Genomic DNA, 22335 nt, shown 5'->3' on the forward strand with positions numbered 1-22335 from the left:
AGTACGTGTTGACTTTATTCTTTAGATTTTTATCCCTTATTAACTGTATGTTCAGATCCACTAGCATACTTTTAAAATTAACTGTTGCAAAATCTCATCCTAGCCAGGTAGGATCTGATTTTGTTTCATGTACATAAACTCTTGCTACACTTATTATCATTTATTTGTTAATCATGGCTATTTCAATTTTTCTTTCTTTTGCTTTATAAATAGATGTAGCTGTTAGGGTTTTTGTATTGTTGTTCTCTTGCATTATTCTCCCCTAATTTTTTATGTCGGAAAACGATAATTTTGGTCATATGCAAAACTCGTTGTATATTTTACCTCAGCTACAAAAGAAGTGCACTGCGACAGTGTTTTAAAACATTGATTTATATAAATAGGATCTCCTGCATGATATCTACTCCATGGTTTATATGATTAAATACATTATACTATTATGGATAAAACTGAGACTTTTCTCGAAATCAGAGTCACCACGTTATTTTATACTGTACATGTACATCAATTTCATTATAACTCGATTTGCAAGTAACATACTATATATTTGATGAATATGAAAAAAAAAATCACATTCCAACTCATTAGAAATAATATTTGAGATCAGAGTACCCCCCCCCCCCCCAATAATAAAAAAAATGTGCTTTCAAACCCAACGTGTATTGAAAAAACAATAACAACAAAGCCATACATGTAGGTGTTGGTGAACGGACCCGATAGCTTCAAACTCGGTAAGCATCAGTATAGCTGGATTAGCTGAACATGCATCAGCGACGCTTAACGCTTACCATAAGAGGAGCCAAATAACCCATGTTGAAATTGACTAAGACGATTATTCTTTGTCTAAGAAACGTTTGGAAGTAATGAAAGCATATCGTGGCAACGTTGAACTATTCGAGAAAGGTACATGTAGAGGATCTGCAAGTGCCTCTGAGCTCTAAAGTGTCATGTAATTTACATATGATTGATTTTGCTGAACATTCTTACACTTTTATTCCCTATGTATTTTTATTACATTGGTATTGTACATATTCATGAGCAAAGACTCTAGCTGCCAGCCCTAGCACCTGCTGTACCTGTGTAGTAAATTATAAAAGTAATTATAATGTTCAACCCCAGGTGCGCTTGATTGATGCAGTGAATGTCACCAGAAAGTGAATTAGTTTTATTGCATAACCTGAGAATTTATCTTGCATAAGTTACCAAGATATGTTATATATACCAAGAAATTTAAACAGTTTATTGTTCATAACTTCATAATACAGTAGTCTTTCTTTTCTATTTATAGGTGTCACCTGACCAAGGACTGTGGATGTCATACATGTACAGGATCCTCTGGACCAACACAGGTGGAGCTTCAGGGCATGGAGAAAAGCATCAAAGAACACCCTTAGTTTCCAGATCATAGGGGGGATTCCTAGTTGTGTTGTCAACCACACACACAGCAATGCCCGCGTTGAGCTCTTTTGAACGGAAACTGAACAAACATGCAACAACCTTTCTGATTGGTGGTTTGTTTCTGTCATTGAGCGTGCTTTTTTACTTTGCTTTTTGCAGCTTGCCATGTGATGATGTCACGAGCAGCTTATCGCGTGCTGATCTCAGAGATGCTCAGAACAAAGCTTTCTGGAATCGGAATATCCTGGCACCATCACGTGACCTTGTATACCCAGAGGTTGTGTTCATAATGTCTGCCCCAGACAATTTAATGGGAAGAGACACCATTCGCGAGACTTGGGCCAAAGATCTTCCTAATACCGTTCTCCTGAGATTTATAATTGGGACTGGATCTCTATCAACACAACAGCACAGCAACATACATCGAGAAAACTTCATTCACTCTGATCTTCTCTTGCTGAAGTCTGTGAACGACAGCTATGGTACATTAACATTGAAACTTCTGGAAAGCTTTAAATGGTTAGACAGACATGTTGAATTTACCCACTTGATCAAGGCAGACGAGGATTCCTTCGTTCGTGTTGATCGTCTAGCGTATGAGCTACAGAAGAAGCCGAAAGAGAGATTTTACTGGGGATTCTTCGACGGAAGAGCACATGTGAAAAAGGCAGGAAAGTGGGCTGAAGCAGACTGGATCCTTTGTGATAGGTACCTCCCGTACGCCCTGGGTGGTGGCTATGTTCTCTCCTCTGATCTCGTCCACTATGTGTCTTCCAACTCAAAATTTTTAAAACTTTTCAACAGTGAGGATGTTTCTTTAGGCGCTTGGCTGGGTCCACTGGACATTAAACGGTCACATGACACAAGATTTGACACAGAATACAAATCGCGAGGTTGTAAAAATAGCAACCTTATAATGCACAAACAGACACTTTTACAAATGCGGGAACTGCACAATAATTTATTAAAAATGGGCCAATTGTGTTCTAAAGAGGTAGAATATAGGAAATCTTATGTATATAACTGGAATGCTTTGCCTTCTCAGTGTTGTAAGCGGCCACAGGAAGTCACCAGTTAGAAATGACTGACAAAGGATTATTTTATATTCAAAATGTGATACTCTGTGGTGTGTAACTATACCATTATGCTGGCATAAAACCAATGGGAACAACGATACAGCAATGTGATGATGACAGAATATTATTTGCCTTAGATATATACAAGATGGGTCTACCCAGTAGTGCCTTAGGTTCATTAGTCAGAAGGCCCACTTGTCTTAATGTTCATTAGCCTGAAAGACCACTGGTCAGATGATTTATTAGTCCGTAGGTTCATTATTCATCCCATTAGCCTAAAAATTCACTAGTCCAAGTGTTCATTAGTCTGAACTGGGTTTTTTTTTAGGTCACCTGACCTATTGCTATTGGTTTCCGTTCATAGTCGTGTGTTGTCTGTCGTGCATCGATTATTACTAATTTTACGCTTTTAACTTCTTGAAAACATACAGTAAAACTCGTTTAGTACGAACACGGATATAGCAAATTCTTGCATATAGCGAAGTTTTTTTGAGTCCCCAGTAAAATTCTTAACAAATCTTGCAAATTCTTACGGTTATAACGAATTCGGATATAACAAATTAATGGTTATAGCGAACTGATTTTGAGTCCCGTAGTTGTCAATTATAACAAAATTTAAAACTTTTATAACGAATGTCTTTACAGTTTCAAAAAGTTTGCACTACCCTTTAACATAATAGTTTGAATGAATTTATTTTCATATAATTTTTTCGACTTACAATCCAATTATTAATTGTTTTTGATTATTATGTATTTTTTTTTTAAAGCCTCAATTAGCAAAAATTATAGTTTGGTCTAAGAATACATGTATATAGTGAATTCGCTATAGTTATATTACAAATTCGTTATACGGATATAGCGAATTACGGATATAATGAAATAAATCCATCGGTCCCAAGGACTTTGCTATAACCGAGTTTTACTGTACCGCCTATTGTTACAATTTTTGGTTTAAAATTTTTATCAATCAATCTGATTAAAATCAGATCCTTTGATCCACTCACGTAGATCTCTTTAGCGGATCAAAGGATCTGATATAATCAGATTAAAGTTTCTGTAGGATAAGAGGAATCTGAATGGTAAAAGTTATTACCTTACTACCCCAGGGGCCTAGTGGGTGGGGCCAAAAATGGGGGGGGGAAAAGCAAGATTAAGAAAATCCTCCTTTTTTTCCCCACACATGTGGGGCAAAAAGAAGTAAAGAATGGTTATGATGTCCATGAAGCCCTCTACCAAAATTGTAAAATTTAAGTTCCCAGTATTTTCATTATGGTAAGGAGTTTAGACCCTTGGTTGGATATCAACATTTCTTCTGTATTTTCACAGTTATTGAAGAGAAACTAAATGCATTGTTACTATGTTCATGATGTCCTGTTCTGAATTGTGATTTTGTGACCAAGACTATTTTTAAAAATCCCATGTAAAAGTTTTCATTTTACTCTTTGACAAGTGACCATAAAAAGCCTGCAGGTCTCTTTTCATCAAAATCAGAGACTCCATTAATTGTTACAGTAAAACTTGTATTGTCGCTTTTATTGATAGTTAGTGTTTGCAAACATCAATTCATAAAAGCAACGATTTATGTAACAATCAAAGGAGTCTCTGATTGAGGCTTAGACTCTAAAATGAAGATAAAAATGCAAACATAGGACTCGCTGACATGTCCATCAACGGGCAGTAGTACTCAGGTGACTGTCAAGGCCCGTGGGCCTCTTGTTATTTTTTGTTTACAATTAAGATACATGACGTGTATGATATAATCATTTACACAATTAAAAGGTTGTTGGGTCTATAATTAAACGAACTTTGTTTTATGTTGTTTTATTTCCCACAAGTAAGTTTGGCTGTGTTCTCTTCTGAGTGAATATTGATAAGTCCCTATATCATAGGGAGCCGTACTGGGGATGATCTTTACTAGATCGTAGGGAGCCGTACTGGGGATGATCTTTACTAGATCGTAGGGAGCCGTACTGGGGATGATCTTTACTAGATCGTAGGGAGCCGTACTGGGGATGATCTTTACTAGATCGTAGGGAGCCGTACTGGGGATGATCTTTACTAGATCGTAGGGAGCCGCACGGGGGATGATCTTTACTAGATCGTAGGGAGCCGTACTGGGGATGATCTTTACTATTGTATAAATCTGTTGTCTCGATTTTTTTTGTGCTTTAAGAAGGCAAGGTGGTCAACAAATTCACCTTGATTCTTTTTTTGAATGATTTGTAAAGCTAGTATTTGTGGAAAGATTTCATAGGATTTAATGTTTTCCTCTTTCTTAATACAGAGCTCTTTTCTTTAAGGAGATTTATATGGTCATAAAATGGTCACGACCATCCAGATTTCCTCTTAATACATGTACAGTGTAGCTGTAAATCGGTGAAAACTGTCAATTGTTTTAATTTTAGATATTATGTACATCATGTACATAACTTTAGTATGTCAATAGGAACCGATTATTTTTCTTAGCCAAAAAATAAGTCATGAAAATTTTAACCTGTCGAACGAATAAATTTGCACTGTTATCGCCAGGACCACTTAACTTCAAATATATATACGTTTTTACATGTAAAGTGTACAAGTTTTCAAAAGGATCTTGCTGCATGTCCAGCAATGTCAATAACTTTATACTAGTAGAACAAAGACTTTAAAATAAAGTTTGGACAGCGTTCCAGCGGTTTATTTAAATGCACGCAGGCGACAAGCTTTTCGCGTGATAGGTTTTTATTTTACCTCATTATAATAATTCTATATAACGCGTTATCTGATTGGTTCTAGACAATCACGTGCTAGGACAATAAAAACGTTGTATTTCCCCGCCATCGTCAGTTTTTCATCATATATCCCTTTCGGAAGTCATGTGAATTTTCATTTCATGCGTATAAAAAATCCAGAGGATGAGCAGACGAATCATCGGATTACTTGTAAAGCAACATTTTTAATCCTTTTTGTATCAGAAAACTAACAAAGAAAGAAACCCGGTAAACATTCTTTACAAGAGTCAAAATAAAAAGCTATTTTAAAAACCTGATGTATTCTATATAATAACATGTCACCAGGTAAACAGTGTAATAAACAATTTATTGCACGAACGTTTGGGAGATATGAAGATTTGTTCCCTGAAAAATCAATTCCAATTCCCTCGGGTGTTGCCCTCGGGAAATATGATTTCCACGGACCGAGGAAAAAATCTTCATATATCTCCCTCACCATCATGCAATAATTATAGCTAAAGTCGAATGTATTTTTAACATTTAAAACAAATATTGAAATATACATTAAAGCATAAAATAATTATGTGCACACCACATTATTTCTCTAAAATACCACTTGCAGTGACGTAGTCACATCCATTTTTTTAATGCAAAAAACTGACAATGATGTTTCCAAGAAAATCCTTTTGTAATACATCGTGTTTATTCAACATGATTTACACCATCTCATTGGATAGGGAAAAATCAGCATGACGTATATGTAGTTTTTCCTTTCCATTACACACATATTCAATTATAAAAATGCTATTAAATCTTCTTCTTTTTTTAAATGCTGAACCCAACCTAGCTTAGATTTGAATTTATTGAAGGGAGAGGAATTAAATATCCAAACGTAAGCATTGAATACATAACTTTTTTCGAAACAGACATTTTTCTTCAATTTACATGAAGAAAATTGAATCCCCTCTTCCCATGGAGTAGGATTTTTAAAATGGGGGAAGTATCTTAAATTTTTTACATTCATAAATTTTGCAAACGACACATGACGTACGTGATGAATACTTCTATATATCCCCCTAATAAGCCGCGTGAATTCCAACACTTGTAGGTGACACTGGTATCGACTTCACATTTTATAGGCGTGGTTAAGCGGTCACGTGAGACATCTTGCAGATTTTTTGGACGTCGGTTGATATGGATAGAATATTTGCCCGTTCTACTGCCCATGAAAGGTCTTGTGGAAATATCAATTCAGATGAACACGAGAAATAAATTGATAACATGTAAGCGTCGATGCTGAGCTCGTGTTTCTACAGAATTGCTAACTTAAGTGTAAATTACTAGATACTTGTGGAAATTAATAATATTGACTTCGAACCCACCGAGTGGAGGCAGTAAAGTTAAATTAATGGCTCTTAAGATGGATTTTCCCCTGCTGTTAATTTTTCATTTTGTAATTGCTACAAATACTCTGAAGTCCCTCAGTTCTTTCGGCAAAGAGTCCCAGCTAACGGTGGTGGGAGTGCACGGCAATTACACGTGGCCGGTCAGAGACAAAGCGGTACACACCCAGGGGGACCTGATCCTGGGGGCCCTACACATGGTGCACGAGAGGAGTGACGATAAGATCTGTGGCCCTATCATGCCCCAGGGTGGTGTCCAGGCCCTGGAGACGATGCTGTACACCCTGGACGTCATCAATGCCGACCAGAAACTCCTCCCGGGAATCACCCTGGGGGTGCTGGCTAAGGACGACTGTGACCGAGATATCTACGGACTGGAGCAGGCCGTGGACTTTATCAGAGGTGAGCTTGTACTGTTTCTACTGTGTGTAACCTGTTCTGTTTGTAAGGTTATTAGCTTGTTCTGTCTCAGCGATATTCAATACGTTTTGTCTACGGTATATTAACAAAATATGTAGCTGGTACCATCTCTACTGTATTTAGCTTGTACTGTCTGCATGGTAATAAGCTTGTACTGTCAGTACGGTAATGTGCTTGTTCTGTCTGTACAGTGTAATTGCTGGAAATTTCTCTACGACATTAAGCTTGTTCCGTCTGTACAATGATTAGCTTGTTTTATCTGTACTATAATTAGCTTGTTTTGTGTGTACGACATTTAGCTTATTCTGTCTTACGGTAATTAGCTTGTTCTGTTTGTACGTATGTAAGCTTGTTCTGTCTGTTCAGTGAATAGCTTGTCCTGTCTGTGGTAATCAACTTGTTTTCTCTGTATGACATTAAGTCTGTCCTGTCTGTACGGTTATAAGCTTTGTCCGTCTATGGTTGTTAGCTTTTTCTGTTTGTTCGACATTAAGCTTGTCCTGTTAGTACGACTATTAGCTTGTCCTATCAGTACGGTAATTAGCTTGTCCTATCAGTAGGGTTATTAGCTTGTTCTGTATGTACAGTGTTATTGTTGTTATACTATCTACACTTAGATTGATGTTTGTACGGCAATTAGCTTGTACCGTCTGTACAGTGTTATGATAGATAGAAGTACTGTCTGTATGGTAATTAGCTTGTATATAATGTCTGTGCGGTTTTAAGCTTGGTGTCTGTACGGTATTTATTCTTTTGCTTGTACTGTCCGAACGGCATTTCGCTTGAACTGTTATCAGCATTTCTGTCTATAAAGTAATCAGCTGTTACTGTGTGACCCGTTACTAGTATTTGCTTGTATTGTCTGTGCGGATAAAAACCTGTTACACTATGTACATGTACAGTTATTTTGTACTGTCTCTAAGTGATATATAGCATGTACACTATATATGTAGCATTTAGATTGTACTGTCCGTACATTATTTAGCTTGTACTGTCGGTAAGGCATTATAGCCTAGACTTTCTGTACGATATTCAGACTCTTAAAAAGCGAATATGAATAGAAAACAACATTTTCCAGTGATTATAGTGTTATGAACTGCAACAGCTCTGTTGGTGTATTATCCATGATGGCAACAGAGCAAACCGCCTGTTTACTAAAAAATCGCTATTTCCTTTGAAGAATTAATACTGGATGTGTATTAATAAATTGGGAATTGAATTAGATGCCGAATACATGTATAATGAATTGGTTTTTTTTTACAAGCAGTATCAAAACCTCAGTATACAGATGAATTAAACATGTCAAAGCAAAAGCACTAATCAAATTCAATTTGTATTACTATACTACACATACTACATGTATTGCATTCTGACCCAAACTACTCTGTATGAGACTAATTACAATATACTGAAGATTTTCTACATAATAATACTTATAATAGTTACTTCTTAATCAATATTTTTGGACAAGAACTGAAAAAAAAATAACTCAAGATAAATTCAATCTCTTTGTTGAGGACTCGCAGAGGAGCCATTCAATAACGATTGTCCGACCCTTTAAAAACCTTATTTTACAAACAAACAAAATTCCGTAATCATAATGAAGGGCGTCAATCACTATGGAAACTCCTATCTAAAAATATCTATTTTATCATATTTCATTAACATTCATTTTTTTTTTGCTTGTAAAAAATAAAAATTAGGCCATACTGTACTTGTATCTTTCGTAATACCGGCATGTGCTCTTGACTGAACCAGTAGCATTCATTTTTGCAGATAAGCCCAGAAATAAGACATTTATTATGATGCCAGAAAAGCTGAAGCATCTTTAAATAAAGCATCCTTATAGTTATAATCCAATATTTACCCATTTCGGAGTATAACTTCAAAATAAAGAAATTAGGTGTTTTCTTTTCAGCAGTAATGCTTTTTGATTTGAGGCGGGATATTCACATTGAGGAAAGGCCAAGACTTTAATCCTTAAGTTTATCAACGGCACTCACTAATGGGACGGTGTTATCAATTCCAGTTTCATCAATTACTGGCGACTCCGAAAATCAACTTAGGTTTTCGTCCATTGTGATGGGGAAATGATCATCTTAAAGACCTTACCATAATAGTCACATGTTGATGAAACAATTAGGGAACGAACGCTGCTAAATCAATTCCTATCCAAGAGCCTTTTTTTTCGTTTCAAGGAAAAGGGGAAAAGAAATATAGGTGATTAATTGATTTTTTTCTGGGGAATTTCTTATTGAAAATAATTAACGTCGATGGTTGGTTGGAAGGGGCCGGTAGTAATATTGTGGTGTAGGTATCGGGAATATAAAGAACTAGACATTTGATATTAGTTGGATTCATCAATATTTAGAGTTCATGAAGGTTCGTATCGAAAGTTGAGAATTTATAACCGCGGCATAAAATGCATGATCTCGCAATCCCATCGGTACAAAGCAAATTGTGTGAAGTATCGCAGAGAAAAGTATAATTTTAATTGCACAGATATACACACGTTTCGACTTCCAAGTGCTTACAAAAACACCCCCCCCCCCCAATAAAAAAAACCACACACACCATGAAAATAGATGTAGATCACAGAGAAGCAGGATTGTAGGGATTTTTTCTTTAAAATCACATGAGATAATGACATTTCATCTTAAAAGGACTTATTTAAACTTAAAAATTATTCTTATTTTTTATGTATAAAATGGTTAACTGGTGCATGTTAAAAGATTGACCAAAATATTGAATTTTAAAGTCAAATTACAAGTGAGATACAGAGGTAAGAATTGGTTGTTATGTAAACAAAGCTCGAGTCTTATAGTTGTTTACAAAAATGTAATGTAGAGAATTTCCATTTCTTGGACAAAACGACATGTTAAAAACAATTTAAACTGATTCAATATCTTCATAAATACTATTATCAACAAAAGAAAGATACATTTGACACCAATACAACACATATGTAAAAAAAAATGACTATATTTGAGCTTTGTTTACAAAACAAAGCATTATGAACTCTGTATCTTGCTTATAACTTGGTATTTAATACTTGCAAATTTTGACATAGCATTATAAACTTCTATATCTATCAGTATAAACATTGAAAATGGAAAATAAAATTGAAAATTTTAAGTCAATTCGTGTCCAAGTCCCTTTAAAGAATTACCTCAACATGTTAAATTTGGTTTTTTAAAAGGAAACATATAATAAGCCAAAATTATATGAAAAATCAATTATACATGTACGATAACTTCTATGACAGTCGACTTGCTAGAAAGGTCCAAGTACAGTGACATATTCCTTCAATGATGTTCTGTGAATGAATACGGTAGACAATCAACCCGAGGTGGGGAACCTGAGAACATTTCTGAATCAAAGAATTTCTGAAATTCTTGGCTTGCGTGTTACAAACTAAAACAAGTTTTTAACCACAAAAGCACCAACCCATTTGCAGAATAAGAGGACGTCATCTCATATATTAACCATTTTAGTATTGTTTAAGTCTCGTTTACATCTGATATGCTTGTGTACTTTTCAAATATTTTGACAGTTATTATTTGTCATATAACACACAATCATTTTGTAGAGGAATCATTTCTTACTTCGAAATCGGTGACTTTTTTGTCAAACCAAGCATTTATCAGTTATACAGCGTTATTGCCGTATCTCCCACGACAGGCGCCAATATCGATACCGTTGAAGGATCTGTTGCGGAGTTCGCCAGTATTTGTCTGGCTCTCAAATATGGCCACACTCTCTAGCGGTAGAATGGATGTATTGACAAGAAATTATATCTTTTCTTATTGACAGAGCTCTTTCTTGTCAACTAATTTTCCTAACGGCAAAGAAATAAGTTTGCTTTCCCCAGTAATGATTTTTTCTTATCCTCCTTTGTTTTACTCTGTGTAAGATTACTCTCATTAATTCTCACATTTCCTCCATGGTTCCGTGACTTGTAACCGCTTGCCTCGGCAAAGGTCTTCAAAATAAAACAACAACGACTCTAGCCTGTCCACTCTCTGTTTTATTTCGGCCTCTTCAAATTCTGAAGCAGAATAATCACGTTCAATAAAGAATGATTAATTTTCTGAAAGTGCATTGTCCTTGCTGAAAAAAACCCGAAGAATTCACACTCAATCTATTGCGGATTTCATGTGCTGTTTTAAAAGTGCTGAGTCTTTTTATTTTATTTATTCACATGATTAATATAATATAAATAGTGCCTGTTTGGGAGGGTAACAGTTGAAATTGATACCCCGAGAAAACCATTGTCAACCGACGCGAAGCGGAGGTTGACAATGGTTTTCGAGGGGTGTCAATTTCAACTGTTATCCTCCCAAACAGGCACTATTTATTTTGTTATACTGAATGTCTTAATTTTTAAGAAAATTTTACTGCTTTTATATAGGAATAACGTAAACTCTACAGCGAACCGTACGCGCATAATTTTCGCGCATGTAACAATTTTTAATGTTACCCGTTGCTAAGTGCGTTGCTAACGCTGGGGGTAATAGAACATATAATGAACTGTGTCTTTACCAATCAGATTTCAGTATTTAACATGAAAGTATAACAATACTACATGTACAACAATAAGATAACTGTGATGTTATGTGATTCTATACTACATCAAATTGTTCACAAAACATCTCGGACAATACATGTTAGAAAGTTTTATACTATTTCTACATACATACGTAACAATAACTTTTGAGTTAATTGGAAGACTATTATACTGTTAAATGGCCTTTCGATCATCTTCGATGTGGGTTTAGCTAGCGATTAAAAAAATTATCAATTTAGAGGCATAATCAAACATTGCACGGATCCAGAATTTATTTGTCTAAATCAAAGGCATGTTTATTCTTTGGTATGCTAAATAGTTCTAGGATTAAGTAGTGGGTTGTGCAAGGACCAACAACATTTTTATGTAACGATTGTAGAATTAAGCTGTGAGTTGTGCAAAGAAAAGCGGTATTTTTATATGACAGTTGTAGGATTAAGTGGCTAGTTGTGCGAGTACCAACCATATTTTATGTAACGGTTGTAAGGTTAAACTGGGAGTTGCACGAAGAGCGACCTCATTGGTGTCCATCCACCGTGATAATTGCATACTACCCTTGTCACGGCCAACATCGATATTGGCATGTAGGAGACAATATCCACAGGTTCTAAATCAATAAGCACGGATTCATTTACTCGTGCAATAACTCGAGATATGCATGCTTTACATTTAAAAGTGATTTCTTTTTCTCGTTTATTTTCTAATTTCGAATTTAGTTTTCAGTAAAATGTAAAATAATGGTTGATTATTTTTCCAGATTGTCCATTAAAGATTTGAGATAAATTTGTGAATTCTCTTTTATATTTCTTATTTGATGCTTCTTGACAGAATATCAAGTCGTTGTTTTTGAATTATTTTTTTTTTTTTATGTCCAATGTATATAGACCCTAATTGTCATATCCAAGTTCATACTTTTCAATAGCACCACTTCCGCGGGCAGTTATCACTTATCTTTATATATTGTAATAGTTTTTTCAACCAATATATACCATTTTCGAAGCCGGCGATGTTAACGCCATTGCCCAGGTTCCTATTTTCATTCAGCAACAAGGGACTTTTAGAATAAAAGCTCATCAAAATCTCTCTCCTCTCACTGTCTCTCTTCTCTTAAAGTCTCGTATTGGGATGTATTGGGATGTCAGATTCGTTTTCCGGTTAAATGCGTGTTTGGAAAAAGCTCAGAAAATGATCTGTAATCAACTCCTTAAAGAAAGAACTTAAACCTGCAGAGAGACACATTAAGTCAATCGAGAATTTGCCATTTTAGAAATCAGTACATCAAATAGGACGTACTTCAAATTAGACTTCTGCTTAAAATGGAAAGTCTCCGCATCGTAGGTTCTGAGTTGAAATGCCAAAATTTTAAATTATCTCCTAAGTATCTATTTCAATTTGTAAAACAAACTACTTTCGACTTAATATGTCGAAGATATGAAGTTATACCGTTTTCATTGAGTGTAATGAAGGTGAATCTTATATTGTTCTTCTTTATAACCTTTCAATCAATATTTGATTTTGTAAATACAAGTGTAGGTTAAAAAATAAACGGCACAAAAGCTTTCGCTTTTCAAAAGCTTGCCCAATGACGGCTAGTCATCAGAATATACTCTTGCATTTGATCGATGAAATTTTAAATAAAAGCTCCTGATTTTATTGCTACTCATTGAATTTCTTATTTTATGGCAACAATTAGTTGAATATGGAGCAAAATACCCCGAGTTTTTGTGGCGAGGTTTGCAATACAGGTTGTGGACATGATGAAAACAGATTATATGACTTTGATATTGTTTCTCTCGAAAAGATACAATCAGTTATTAAACTGGTGACGTCGCAGTACATGTAATTTTTATCATGCACGTGTGGCCCGTTCTTAGGTCTCGATACAATGCATGCCTTCTTGAGATTCTACCGTTGACATTTGCTAAGAACTAGGACTCGAATTTTGAAAAATCATGTACAAATCACTACTACATATTCGTGTTCTAGTATTTTGGTATTGACAATATGTTGTTTTATATTTTTGTGGATATTTAATACAGCGGGAAAACATATATATATATACATACTTAAAACAGATTTTTACATTAAAAAGAATATGAATAAATTTCTTTTGGTACGTGTTGATTTTGTTCCGTGCACATAGATTACATGTGATCGATCGCATGACATCCACAGACATATAAATATATAAACAACAAATGAATTCAACAGCCAAACAAATAAACCACCGCGTATTCAGGGTCAATAACTTATATATGGATTTCAAAGCAGATGACGATACTTTCAGAAAAGGTTTTTAAAAGAACTTAAGTTACCAGGTTATCAGAAAAACAAGAGAAGCACTCTTAGATCATTCTAAAAATTAATTCGATTTTTTCACCCTACGGCGAATTCTGTCCCAAATACCAAGACTGGCATGGAAATAATAATAATGGTTTTAGGCAAGGTTCTGCCTCGACCATTAAAACATTTTATAACGCGTCTCAAGAAAACTTCACCTACTCAGTTCGTTGACAAGAAAAAAACACAAGAAATGTTGACCGTATTAAAGGCTCAAATAATGAATGTACATTAAAGGCATTCTTTTCTACTTTGTTGCCAGGTTCCATAGCAAACATAGGAGGATCGGAGTACGCATGTCATGACGGTTCAGATCCGGTGATTCTAGGGGTCATTGGGGCGCCATCTAGTGTCACCTCAATACAAGTAGCCAACCTGTTAAAACTGTTCAAGATACCACAGGTACGAGAGAGAGAGAGAGAGAGAGAGAGAGAGAGAGAGAGAGAGAGAGAGAGAGAGAGAGAGAGAGAGATTCAACATCTGAGGATCTTGGTGGATGTCGTATTTTTACTAACTGTACTAAATTTATTAGAGATTATTATGAAGACGTATTTACAATGGTATTCTGGTTTTCCATATTCCTTTACTGAAAATCAGCAGGCATTCATTAAAACCGTTTGCATCAATAAAGGATATTTGAGAACAGTATGTCCCTTTAGGATACAGCGTGAACTTTATTGAACTTTATTGAATATCACCAATAATGAACATTGTAATACTTGGGAGTAGATACGACACGGTCATGGCTTCCTAATTATTCCTCCCAGGTACGCCCGGGATTTCTTTATTGACAAACTCTGTTGTGTTAAGACCATCATCAAAATTTACATACATGTACTATTATATTCCAAGATTGCAACGCACTACCAGGAAAGAAATCACTATGTAAATGGTAACAATTAACAAACCAAGAAGCATTTGACATTACGTTTGAATGATGTCAATATTATTAGCCTTGCAGGAACTGTCGATTTTTTTATGTATTCTTTTTTTTTCATTTGTTTTTGAAGTAGGATGAAGTATTTGTCAATCTTTCCTGACTTGACTTCAGTAACAGACAGAAAAGCTTAACCTCTCTACATGTTACAAATATATTTTGAAACATGGAATCAGACAGTCGCTCTAACAATGGGGCGTGTCGATAATTTGGAAGCGCTGTACAATTAACAGCGCGAGTCGGGACATTAGTTGTAGAATGGGTTTACATTAAGCCAGGAAATGAGGAATTTTTTGACAATAAAACATGTCGGAATGCTTTCCTCAACCGTCATCCATCCTGTCAGTCCGTCGCAATAAGCCATCGCCATATTCAAAGCCCGGATCATGCATGCTCGACCCCCTAACCCTTCAGAAATAACAAGATTTACACAGAATACAGTGAAACTAATTCATTTAGAAATCACAGACTGATATATCATCTATAAGACAAACTGGCATACAGAAGAAACAGGCTTACAAGAAGTTACTGATCATACCACGTATGTATATATCCCCTGCTTCAGAATTCATCTATAAATCTGCCTTCTGGCATTTTGGACCGCTCTCTATGGAGGCATTCTCAATATCCAACATTTGTTGGACAAACTAAGACATGTTGTTAATATGGATCATACACACAAAGAGGCGGCCGTGCTATTGATTTTGTTCCAGCCTGCCAAAATCCAGCCATGCCTTAAATTGCACAAAACATATAATAGAATTTATATTTTCTCTAGGTTTTCCAGTTAATGGAAAGTTGGTCGTAGAAAGTATACAGTTCTAAAGTCAATGTCATCTAGATATATAATCATATGAAAACAGTGCATATTACTTAACCGTTTTAACAGAATGCAAATTTCCCTCTTTGAAATTTATTTGGAAAAGTTATGATTTATTTAACAAGGGTTTACTCATTGCGCAAAATATCCAATTTGAATACATGTATTGTTTTAAAACCCAGACTTTGTTTTATATGCATTCTATAAAAAAACTTTAAATAAACGATAGTATAAATTCACTCTATAACTCAAACATAGAGGCGATAGAACAATACACAGGTATAGCTCACAAGACAGGTATAACACAATTCAGGTATAACCCTGTTGTTCCAGGTGAGCTTTTTCTCAACCAGCACGGTACTGAGCAGTAGGGACAGGTACCCGTTCTTCCTGAGGACCATTCCGTCTGATGTCCACCAAGCACAGGTGATGTTGGAGCTAGTGCGCATGTTCGGATGGACCTACGTTTCTGTTGTTTACGAGGAATCCAGTTACGGAATGCAGGTAACATGTCAAGTTCAAACACAGGTGCTTAAAGACAGGACCGACCGCCCCCCCCCCCCCCTCCACCCCAACCTCCAAGTATCTAGACCCCCTAGACTTTACTCTTTTTTCTTGATAAATTATATTAGTTTTATAAATTACTTTATACATTCATTGCACAAAATTACTGAAAAAACCAACATTGTTTGACATTTTAATTTAAAAAAAAACTAGGACATATTTGGTGCTTCATAGGATTTAATTAATGATAAGAAAAGAACGATTGAGTCTACATGTGTGTTGCTGACATTTTTACCAATTATCCAGTCCGCTCTAGGCGTGTTTTAGTGAGGTTTGTAAATTAAAAGTTATTAGAAGTCTTACAAACTCTCTTTTTGAAGGGATTTAATGAGCTGGAGAAGCTTTTAAAAGCAAGTGAGATCTGCATCGCCGCTACAGAGAAGATGATCAAGGACTCCGGTGTAGCGGGCCAAGCGACCTACGACAAAACCGTGGAACGCCTGCTCGCCAAATCGAATGCTCGCGGTAAGACCCAGGCCTGATCGTCATAGCGTGTTCCTACAGACACTGGTTTTGAAAGGAAGAAACATTCTTCATTTTGATCATATCCCGCAATTTTGATTAAAGTTAAAACTTGTGACAAAGATTATAGAGAGCGGATGCCTGGACACTTCCGTCCACAGTTGCAATATCCATTGTCTGTCACGAAATATCTCTCAATATTGGACATATTTTGTTGGCACAGTATTTGCTGTCTAATGGTTATAACCCTTCAACATAAGTTTGATCTTCAGTTATATTGTAATTTCATCTTCCCAGTATCAACCTATGGATCAGATATACAACATTTATCTATTTACAGATTATTCAGAAATATTCAACATGTTATTATTAAATAGACCACAGCTAGCGTCTTTCCACATTATCACGCTCCGTCTGGACTAATGATCAACAAAATGGTGGTTAGCTGCGCTTTGTTTCCTGTAGGAAATTAAAAACGTCAAGAAAATGCACTATTTTTGCATGTGATCGCAAAGAAAAACATTATTTAAAAACATGTTATTTGAATCTAAATATCGATTCTATGCAACAGTGATATTCAGATTTGACTCTAATCGTAATTACTCTCTGTTCACACAATATACCATAAATATGCTTTGGTTTGTTTTGGCCTAGTTGTGATCGTGTTTGGTTTATAAAGGCAAAAAATTAGGAATGTGTTCGAGTGGTTTCGCTTGTGGGTTAAATGATATAGCCCTGACGATTTTCGTTTAAAATTCAAATGAGTATGATTTTTTTTCGTTTGTGTAAGTATAATTGAATTAAGGTTGTTTCTGGTATTTGTGATCATTTGGTTTCTTTATTTAGGTATGATCGTGTTTGTTTGGTTGTTTGTGTTATGTTTTCATTGTGTGCTTATTTGCGTTCTTAAGGTGTGATCGTGTTCGGGTCTGACCAAGAGGTGGGGATGTTAATGCAGGCAGTCAGACGGAACAACGCCTCCCGCTGGTTCTCTTGGATAGGGAGCGACGGTTGGGGAGGGAGGAGTTTAGCCGTAGATGGCAATGAGATAGAGGTATAGAGTACATGCACTATTTCAGACCGAAGATAGATAAATACGTATTTTTTAATTAAACCGTTAAAAATAATGCATATATTTAGTTTCCATTTCAATTTTCAATGAAATAATCTTGATTTGATTTTATTCCTATGAAGTTTTATATGTAAGTTACACTGTGCGAAGAGCCCAACACCTTGTAATGATGCATCACGACAAGATGTTGGGCTCTTCACACAGTGTAACTTACATTATAATATCTAATATTTTAAACAACAAATCTCCATTGCATAGTTTATACTATTCATTTTCAAGATTTGTTTGAATTTCCACATTTTTGGCAAAACCTTGCATTATTTTCTTTCTGGTTTGGCAGGTAGAGGGCTCTGTAACGGTACAACCATTAGCCTTTGAAGTTAAGGGGTTCAAAGACTATTTCCTGCGTCTCACTCCTCAGAACAATAAACGGAATCCGTGGTTTGTAGAGTTCTGGGAACAGCAATTCAGGTGTAAATATCCTGGAAGTAGCTGGACCCCTTATAATGACCAGTTTAATGTGACATGTAGCGGAAAGGAACAGCTATCTCCCAGTGAATTCGAAATGGAGGCTCAATTGCAGTTTGTTAGTGATGCCACAATGAGTTTTGCGCATGCTCTAAATGTAGGTTTTTCAAATTATCATTATCATTGGTCCGATTGCTTCCTACGTTTTCCTGGCTTGGTGTTGATACAGTTCTTTGTGTATTTGTAGAACATACATACTGACCTCTGTGCTGGAGAGTCCGGTCTGTGTGACGCCATGATGCCTATAGACGGAGAACTGCTCAAAGACTACCTGGTCAAAGTGAACTTTACAGGTGAACCATGATTGGTCATTCGTTTTATCATCAATTAGAACTGTCATTCAGACCAAAATGATCGATTAAATAGTTATATATCATTTTTCGGTCATGCTTTCTTTTTCAAATACATTCAAAATTTCGTTAATCTGTGCATATTCATTTACCCTTATATATACTACTTAGCTTATTAAATCATACAAACGATTTCTTTGTTTTCTTTTATATAATATTCATTTCATAATTGTGTAGGTTTATCTGGACAAGACTTCGCCTTTCTTCCCAACGGAGACGCCCCGGCGCGTTATCGTATCTTGAATTACAGGCAAGTTGAAAGAGGTCGCTTTGAATGGAAGACCATTGGATACTTTTTGGAGAAACATTTATATCTTGACAGTCAATCCTCAAAAAGAATCTTCAACAAAGAACAGGTAAAGTGGCGGTATCATGCTTTCTACATATGTTTTTATTTATATTAGACATAATTTCTAACAAGATATATTAATCAATACTGGATTTCACAAATATACTATTTTTTACAATTACTAAATGTGTTTTTATCAAATTACTGTTGTTAAACATTATTACGGATTAGCTCATATTTTTCTTATGCATATATTTGAAGATAGTTGATTTAAAGTATCGGTGGGAGGAGCCGAAACACCCGGAGTCAGTGTGCAGCAGACCGTGTCACAAGGGGGAGGCGCATCATATGATTGACGGCTCAGCCTGTTGCTGGACCTGTTCCCCTTGCCACATTTACCAGTATCTTCCAACTAAGTACGCATGCGTGGACTGTCCGCTCGGTACAATTCCTAGCTATGACAGGCAGAGTTGTGTGGAGATAGTTGTCGTGTATCTCAGGTAAAATTCCAAACTAAATCTGACAATGTGCATTATAAATTACATTCAAAATCTCAGTTTATATAAAATATCGAAATTTAAACTGCATAAGTCAGAATTTTGATTTTCGTGTACTTGAAATATACAATTGTTACAAACCAACTTAAATTAATGTCACATTGTAAGCATACTATATTTATTGTATTTGTGATACTACATTATAGTACAAGAACTTTATTTAACATATATTATTAACAATGAGCTTTGAAATTTATGGTCTCCCATTTAGGTATACAGATGCTATTGCAATAGTTGCCATGACATTCGCTTCACTGGGTATCATAGCAACGGGTGTTGTCATGACAGTCTTTATCGTTTATAACAACACCCCGGTTGTCAAGGCGTCCGGGAGGGAACTGAGCTTTGTCCTTCTCTTTGGGATTTTTCTGTGCTATGCCATGACTTTCATTCTCGTTTCAAAACCGCACGAGACAACATGTGGCGCCCAAAAATATGGAATAGGATTGTCATTTTCTATTGTGTACTCTGCGATTCTCACAAAAACCAACAGGATTGCTCGAATCTTTAGGGCGGGAAAAAGAACTTCCAAACGCCCGCGATTCATCAGTCCCCGCTCCCAGCTTTTTATATGCGGGGCTTTCGTGGCTTTTCAGAACGCAGTGGGAGTTGTGTGGCTGTTACTCCGCCCTCCCCGGGCTGTGGCGTACCACGCGAACCGGGACGACCATCAGCTGGTCTGCAGTGACGCTGTAGGGGCGTGGTACATGGTGGGTTTCACCTACCCTATCGTATTAGTGGTCATTTGTACGTTCTATGCCTTTATAACGAGAAATATACCAGAGGCATTCAATGAATCTAAGTATATAGGCTTCACAATGTACACAACATGCATCATATGGTTGGCTTTTGTGTCCATTTATTTCAGTACTGAGCACAACATTCAAATAAGAATCGCAACTATGTCGTTTTCCATCAGTTTAAGTGCCACAGTGGGTCTTGTATGTATGTTCGCCACGAAGTTATATATCATCATTTTCCACCCGGAGAGGAATGTTCGTCAGAGTCTGTTGGCGGCAAAGCCTGTGATGCCCTCCCCCAAACTGACCCAGTGCTACTCCAGCATCCCCTCGTCCTACCTCTCCAACGGGCGACAGGACACTGCCCACTCCACCCAGTCAGACTACGGAGGTGGGTCTATACATCACAGATATATTCGGAAAGGGTGTATTGCTTTCGTTATCGCATTTAATATTGAAAATATTATCAAATTATTTTAGTGGGAAAAGAGGCGCAAAATAAATGCACCGCGAAAGTGATTAATTCTAAATAAAAGTGAGTGTTTATTTCCAAAGTCAACGTCTAAAATGTATCAAGCGATTTAGTTGTACACTACCATGGCTCAGTGGTTAAAGTATTGGGCTTGTAAACTGCAGATCATGAGCCTGGGACTTTTGTTGATTTTTACTGAATTAAAGTATTGAAAATATAATTTTTTATCCAAAATTGCACATTTTGTGCCCATTTGACTCATATACTTCTTATCCATCATGCAATTTGTCAGAACCAAGTAATTTTCTACCGATTTGATAAACCATTCCAAGGTGTAGTGAGCCACCTTAAGTTTGCATGCGCGTATCTAATTAAATATATAAATTGTTTGGTTTATTTCACACGGTATAAATATTATCCAACCGTAACTTATTTCTTCGCCTCCTCATCTTGGATACCACAAGACACTAAGGCCTCGCGATACATTCGTAAAGCGATTACAAAAAACAGCTTGATTGAATAAGTCGGACGAAATTCATCTGGTCAATGAAAAGATGTTTATCCTCAAGCGTAGAGTTAGCAGAGAGCAGGGTTCTGACGAAGTTAAGCGAGCTTTCACAAAGAGAGTTTTGGTGCCTTGTCCCCTCGTGTCGCCCCCTGAAAGCACTTTATTTGATTATCCACTTATTCGATGTGCAATAAATTCTGGCGAAGACGTTGCTATTGATTCCTAACGTGCTAATTAGTGTGACAGAATATGAAAGCGATATCCATTGATCTTTTATTAGCCAAGATCTGGCCCTCTAAATTAAAAATCTCTCTCTCTCTCTCTCTCTCTCTCTCTCTCTCTCTCTCTCTCTCTCTCTCTCTCTCTCTCTCTCTCTCTCTCAAATGCATTATGTCTGAATAAAATTTTCAAACCTATGGCGGTATCTATTAGCATGCATGTATCATTATAACCATGTATAGGTCGTAACTGGGTCTTTTTTTCTACACAGATCTTGAGATGGTCCATCGCCTGCGCCCCTCAGCATCCTTCAGTAGTTCTATCAGTAGATCTACATGCGCTACCCAGACTCTGACGAACGGGACAAGTACCAGCACACAGACCCTGGACCTCATCTCAAAGGGGCCCGACGATGTTCAGTTGTAACTACTCTCCATAGATATACATGCAATCTGAATAAGTTGGAAAATCCCTGCATGCTCTGTGGGCAAGATATTTTATTGGTATCGGTGGTATTAATTAATTCTCTTTAATAAAAAAGCAGTTGGAAGAGAGAGAGAGAGAGAGAGAGAGAGAGAGAGAGAGAGAGAGAGAGAGAGAGAGAGAGAGAATATATGCGATAGTACATGTTTAATTTTTATACTTTTGTGTGTACAATTGTATATTATTATTAAAAATTAAACATTCATCTTACATCATCTTTAGTTTTACGCATCTTTGTCACGAAAACCTCTATTATCCTGCATGGTATTGGAGATGTTTAAAAATGAAATGTAAACTGTGATACAGAGGATAGAAAAGATGTAAAGCCAATATACATGTACAAACTTTTAAATGGTAAGCAAATTCTGCTCTAGCCACACCAGGGTAAATAAAATGAAAATTTAATCACTGGCATAATT

At 36.2% G+C, this 22335-nt stretch overlaps 2 protein-coding genes across 3 annotated transcripts; both read left to right on the forward strand.

Moving 5' to 3' along the window:
- The first annotated feature begins 845 nt into the window (after window positions 1-845).
- Window positions 846-3607, forward strand: LOC128189218 (beta-1,3-galactosyltransferase 6-like). 2 transcript variants are annotated; one of them, XM_052860742.1, is made up of 2 exons: window positions 846-903; window positions 1289-3607. In XM_052860742.1, exon 2 carries the CDS (start codon window positions 1448-1450, stop codon window positions 2474-2476), a length of 1029 nt encoding a protein of 342 aa, XP_052716702.1. In that variant the 5' UTR covers window positions 846-903; window positions 1289-1447; the 3' UTR covers window positions 2477-3607. The 2 variants fall into 2 exon arrangements, with proteins under 2 accessions (XP_052716702.1, XP_052716701.1); XM_052860741.1 differs by having other exon boundaries at window positions 859-949.
- Window positions 3608-6387: 2780 nt separating this feature from the next.
- LOC128189217 (metabotropic glutamate receptor 3-like) lies at window positions 6388-22131 on the forward strand. Its single transcript, XM_052860740.1, has 11 exons — window positions 6388-6990; window positions 14178-14317; window positions 16006-16176; window positions 16557-16701; window positions 17610-17752; window positions 18111-18395; window positions 18486-18591; window positions 18826-19004; window positions 19199-19437; window positions 19706-20625; window positions 21705-22131. The coding sequence occupies exons 1-11, from the start codon at window positions 6594-6596 to the stop codon at window positions 21857-21859; spliced, it is 2880 nt and encodes a 959-aa protein (XP_052716700.1). The 5' UTR covers window positions 6388-6593; the 3' UTR covers window positions 21860-22131.
- The last annotated feature ends 204 nt before the right edge of the window (window positions 22132-22335 follow it).

Source organism: Crassostrea angulata, chromosome 6, assembly GCF_025612915.1.
Source record: "Crassostrea angulata isolate pt1a10 chromosome 6, ASM2561291v2, whole genome shotgun sequence".
NCBI classification, from domain to species: domain Eukaryota; kingdom Metazoa; phylum Mollusca; class Bivalvia; order Ostreida; family Ostreidae; genus Magallana; species Magallana angulata.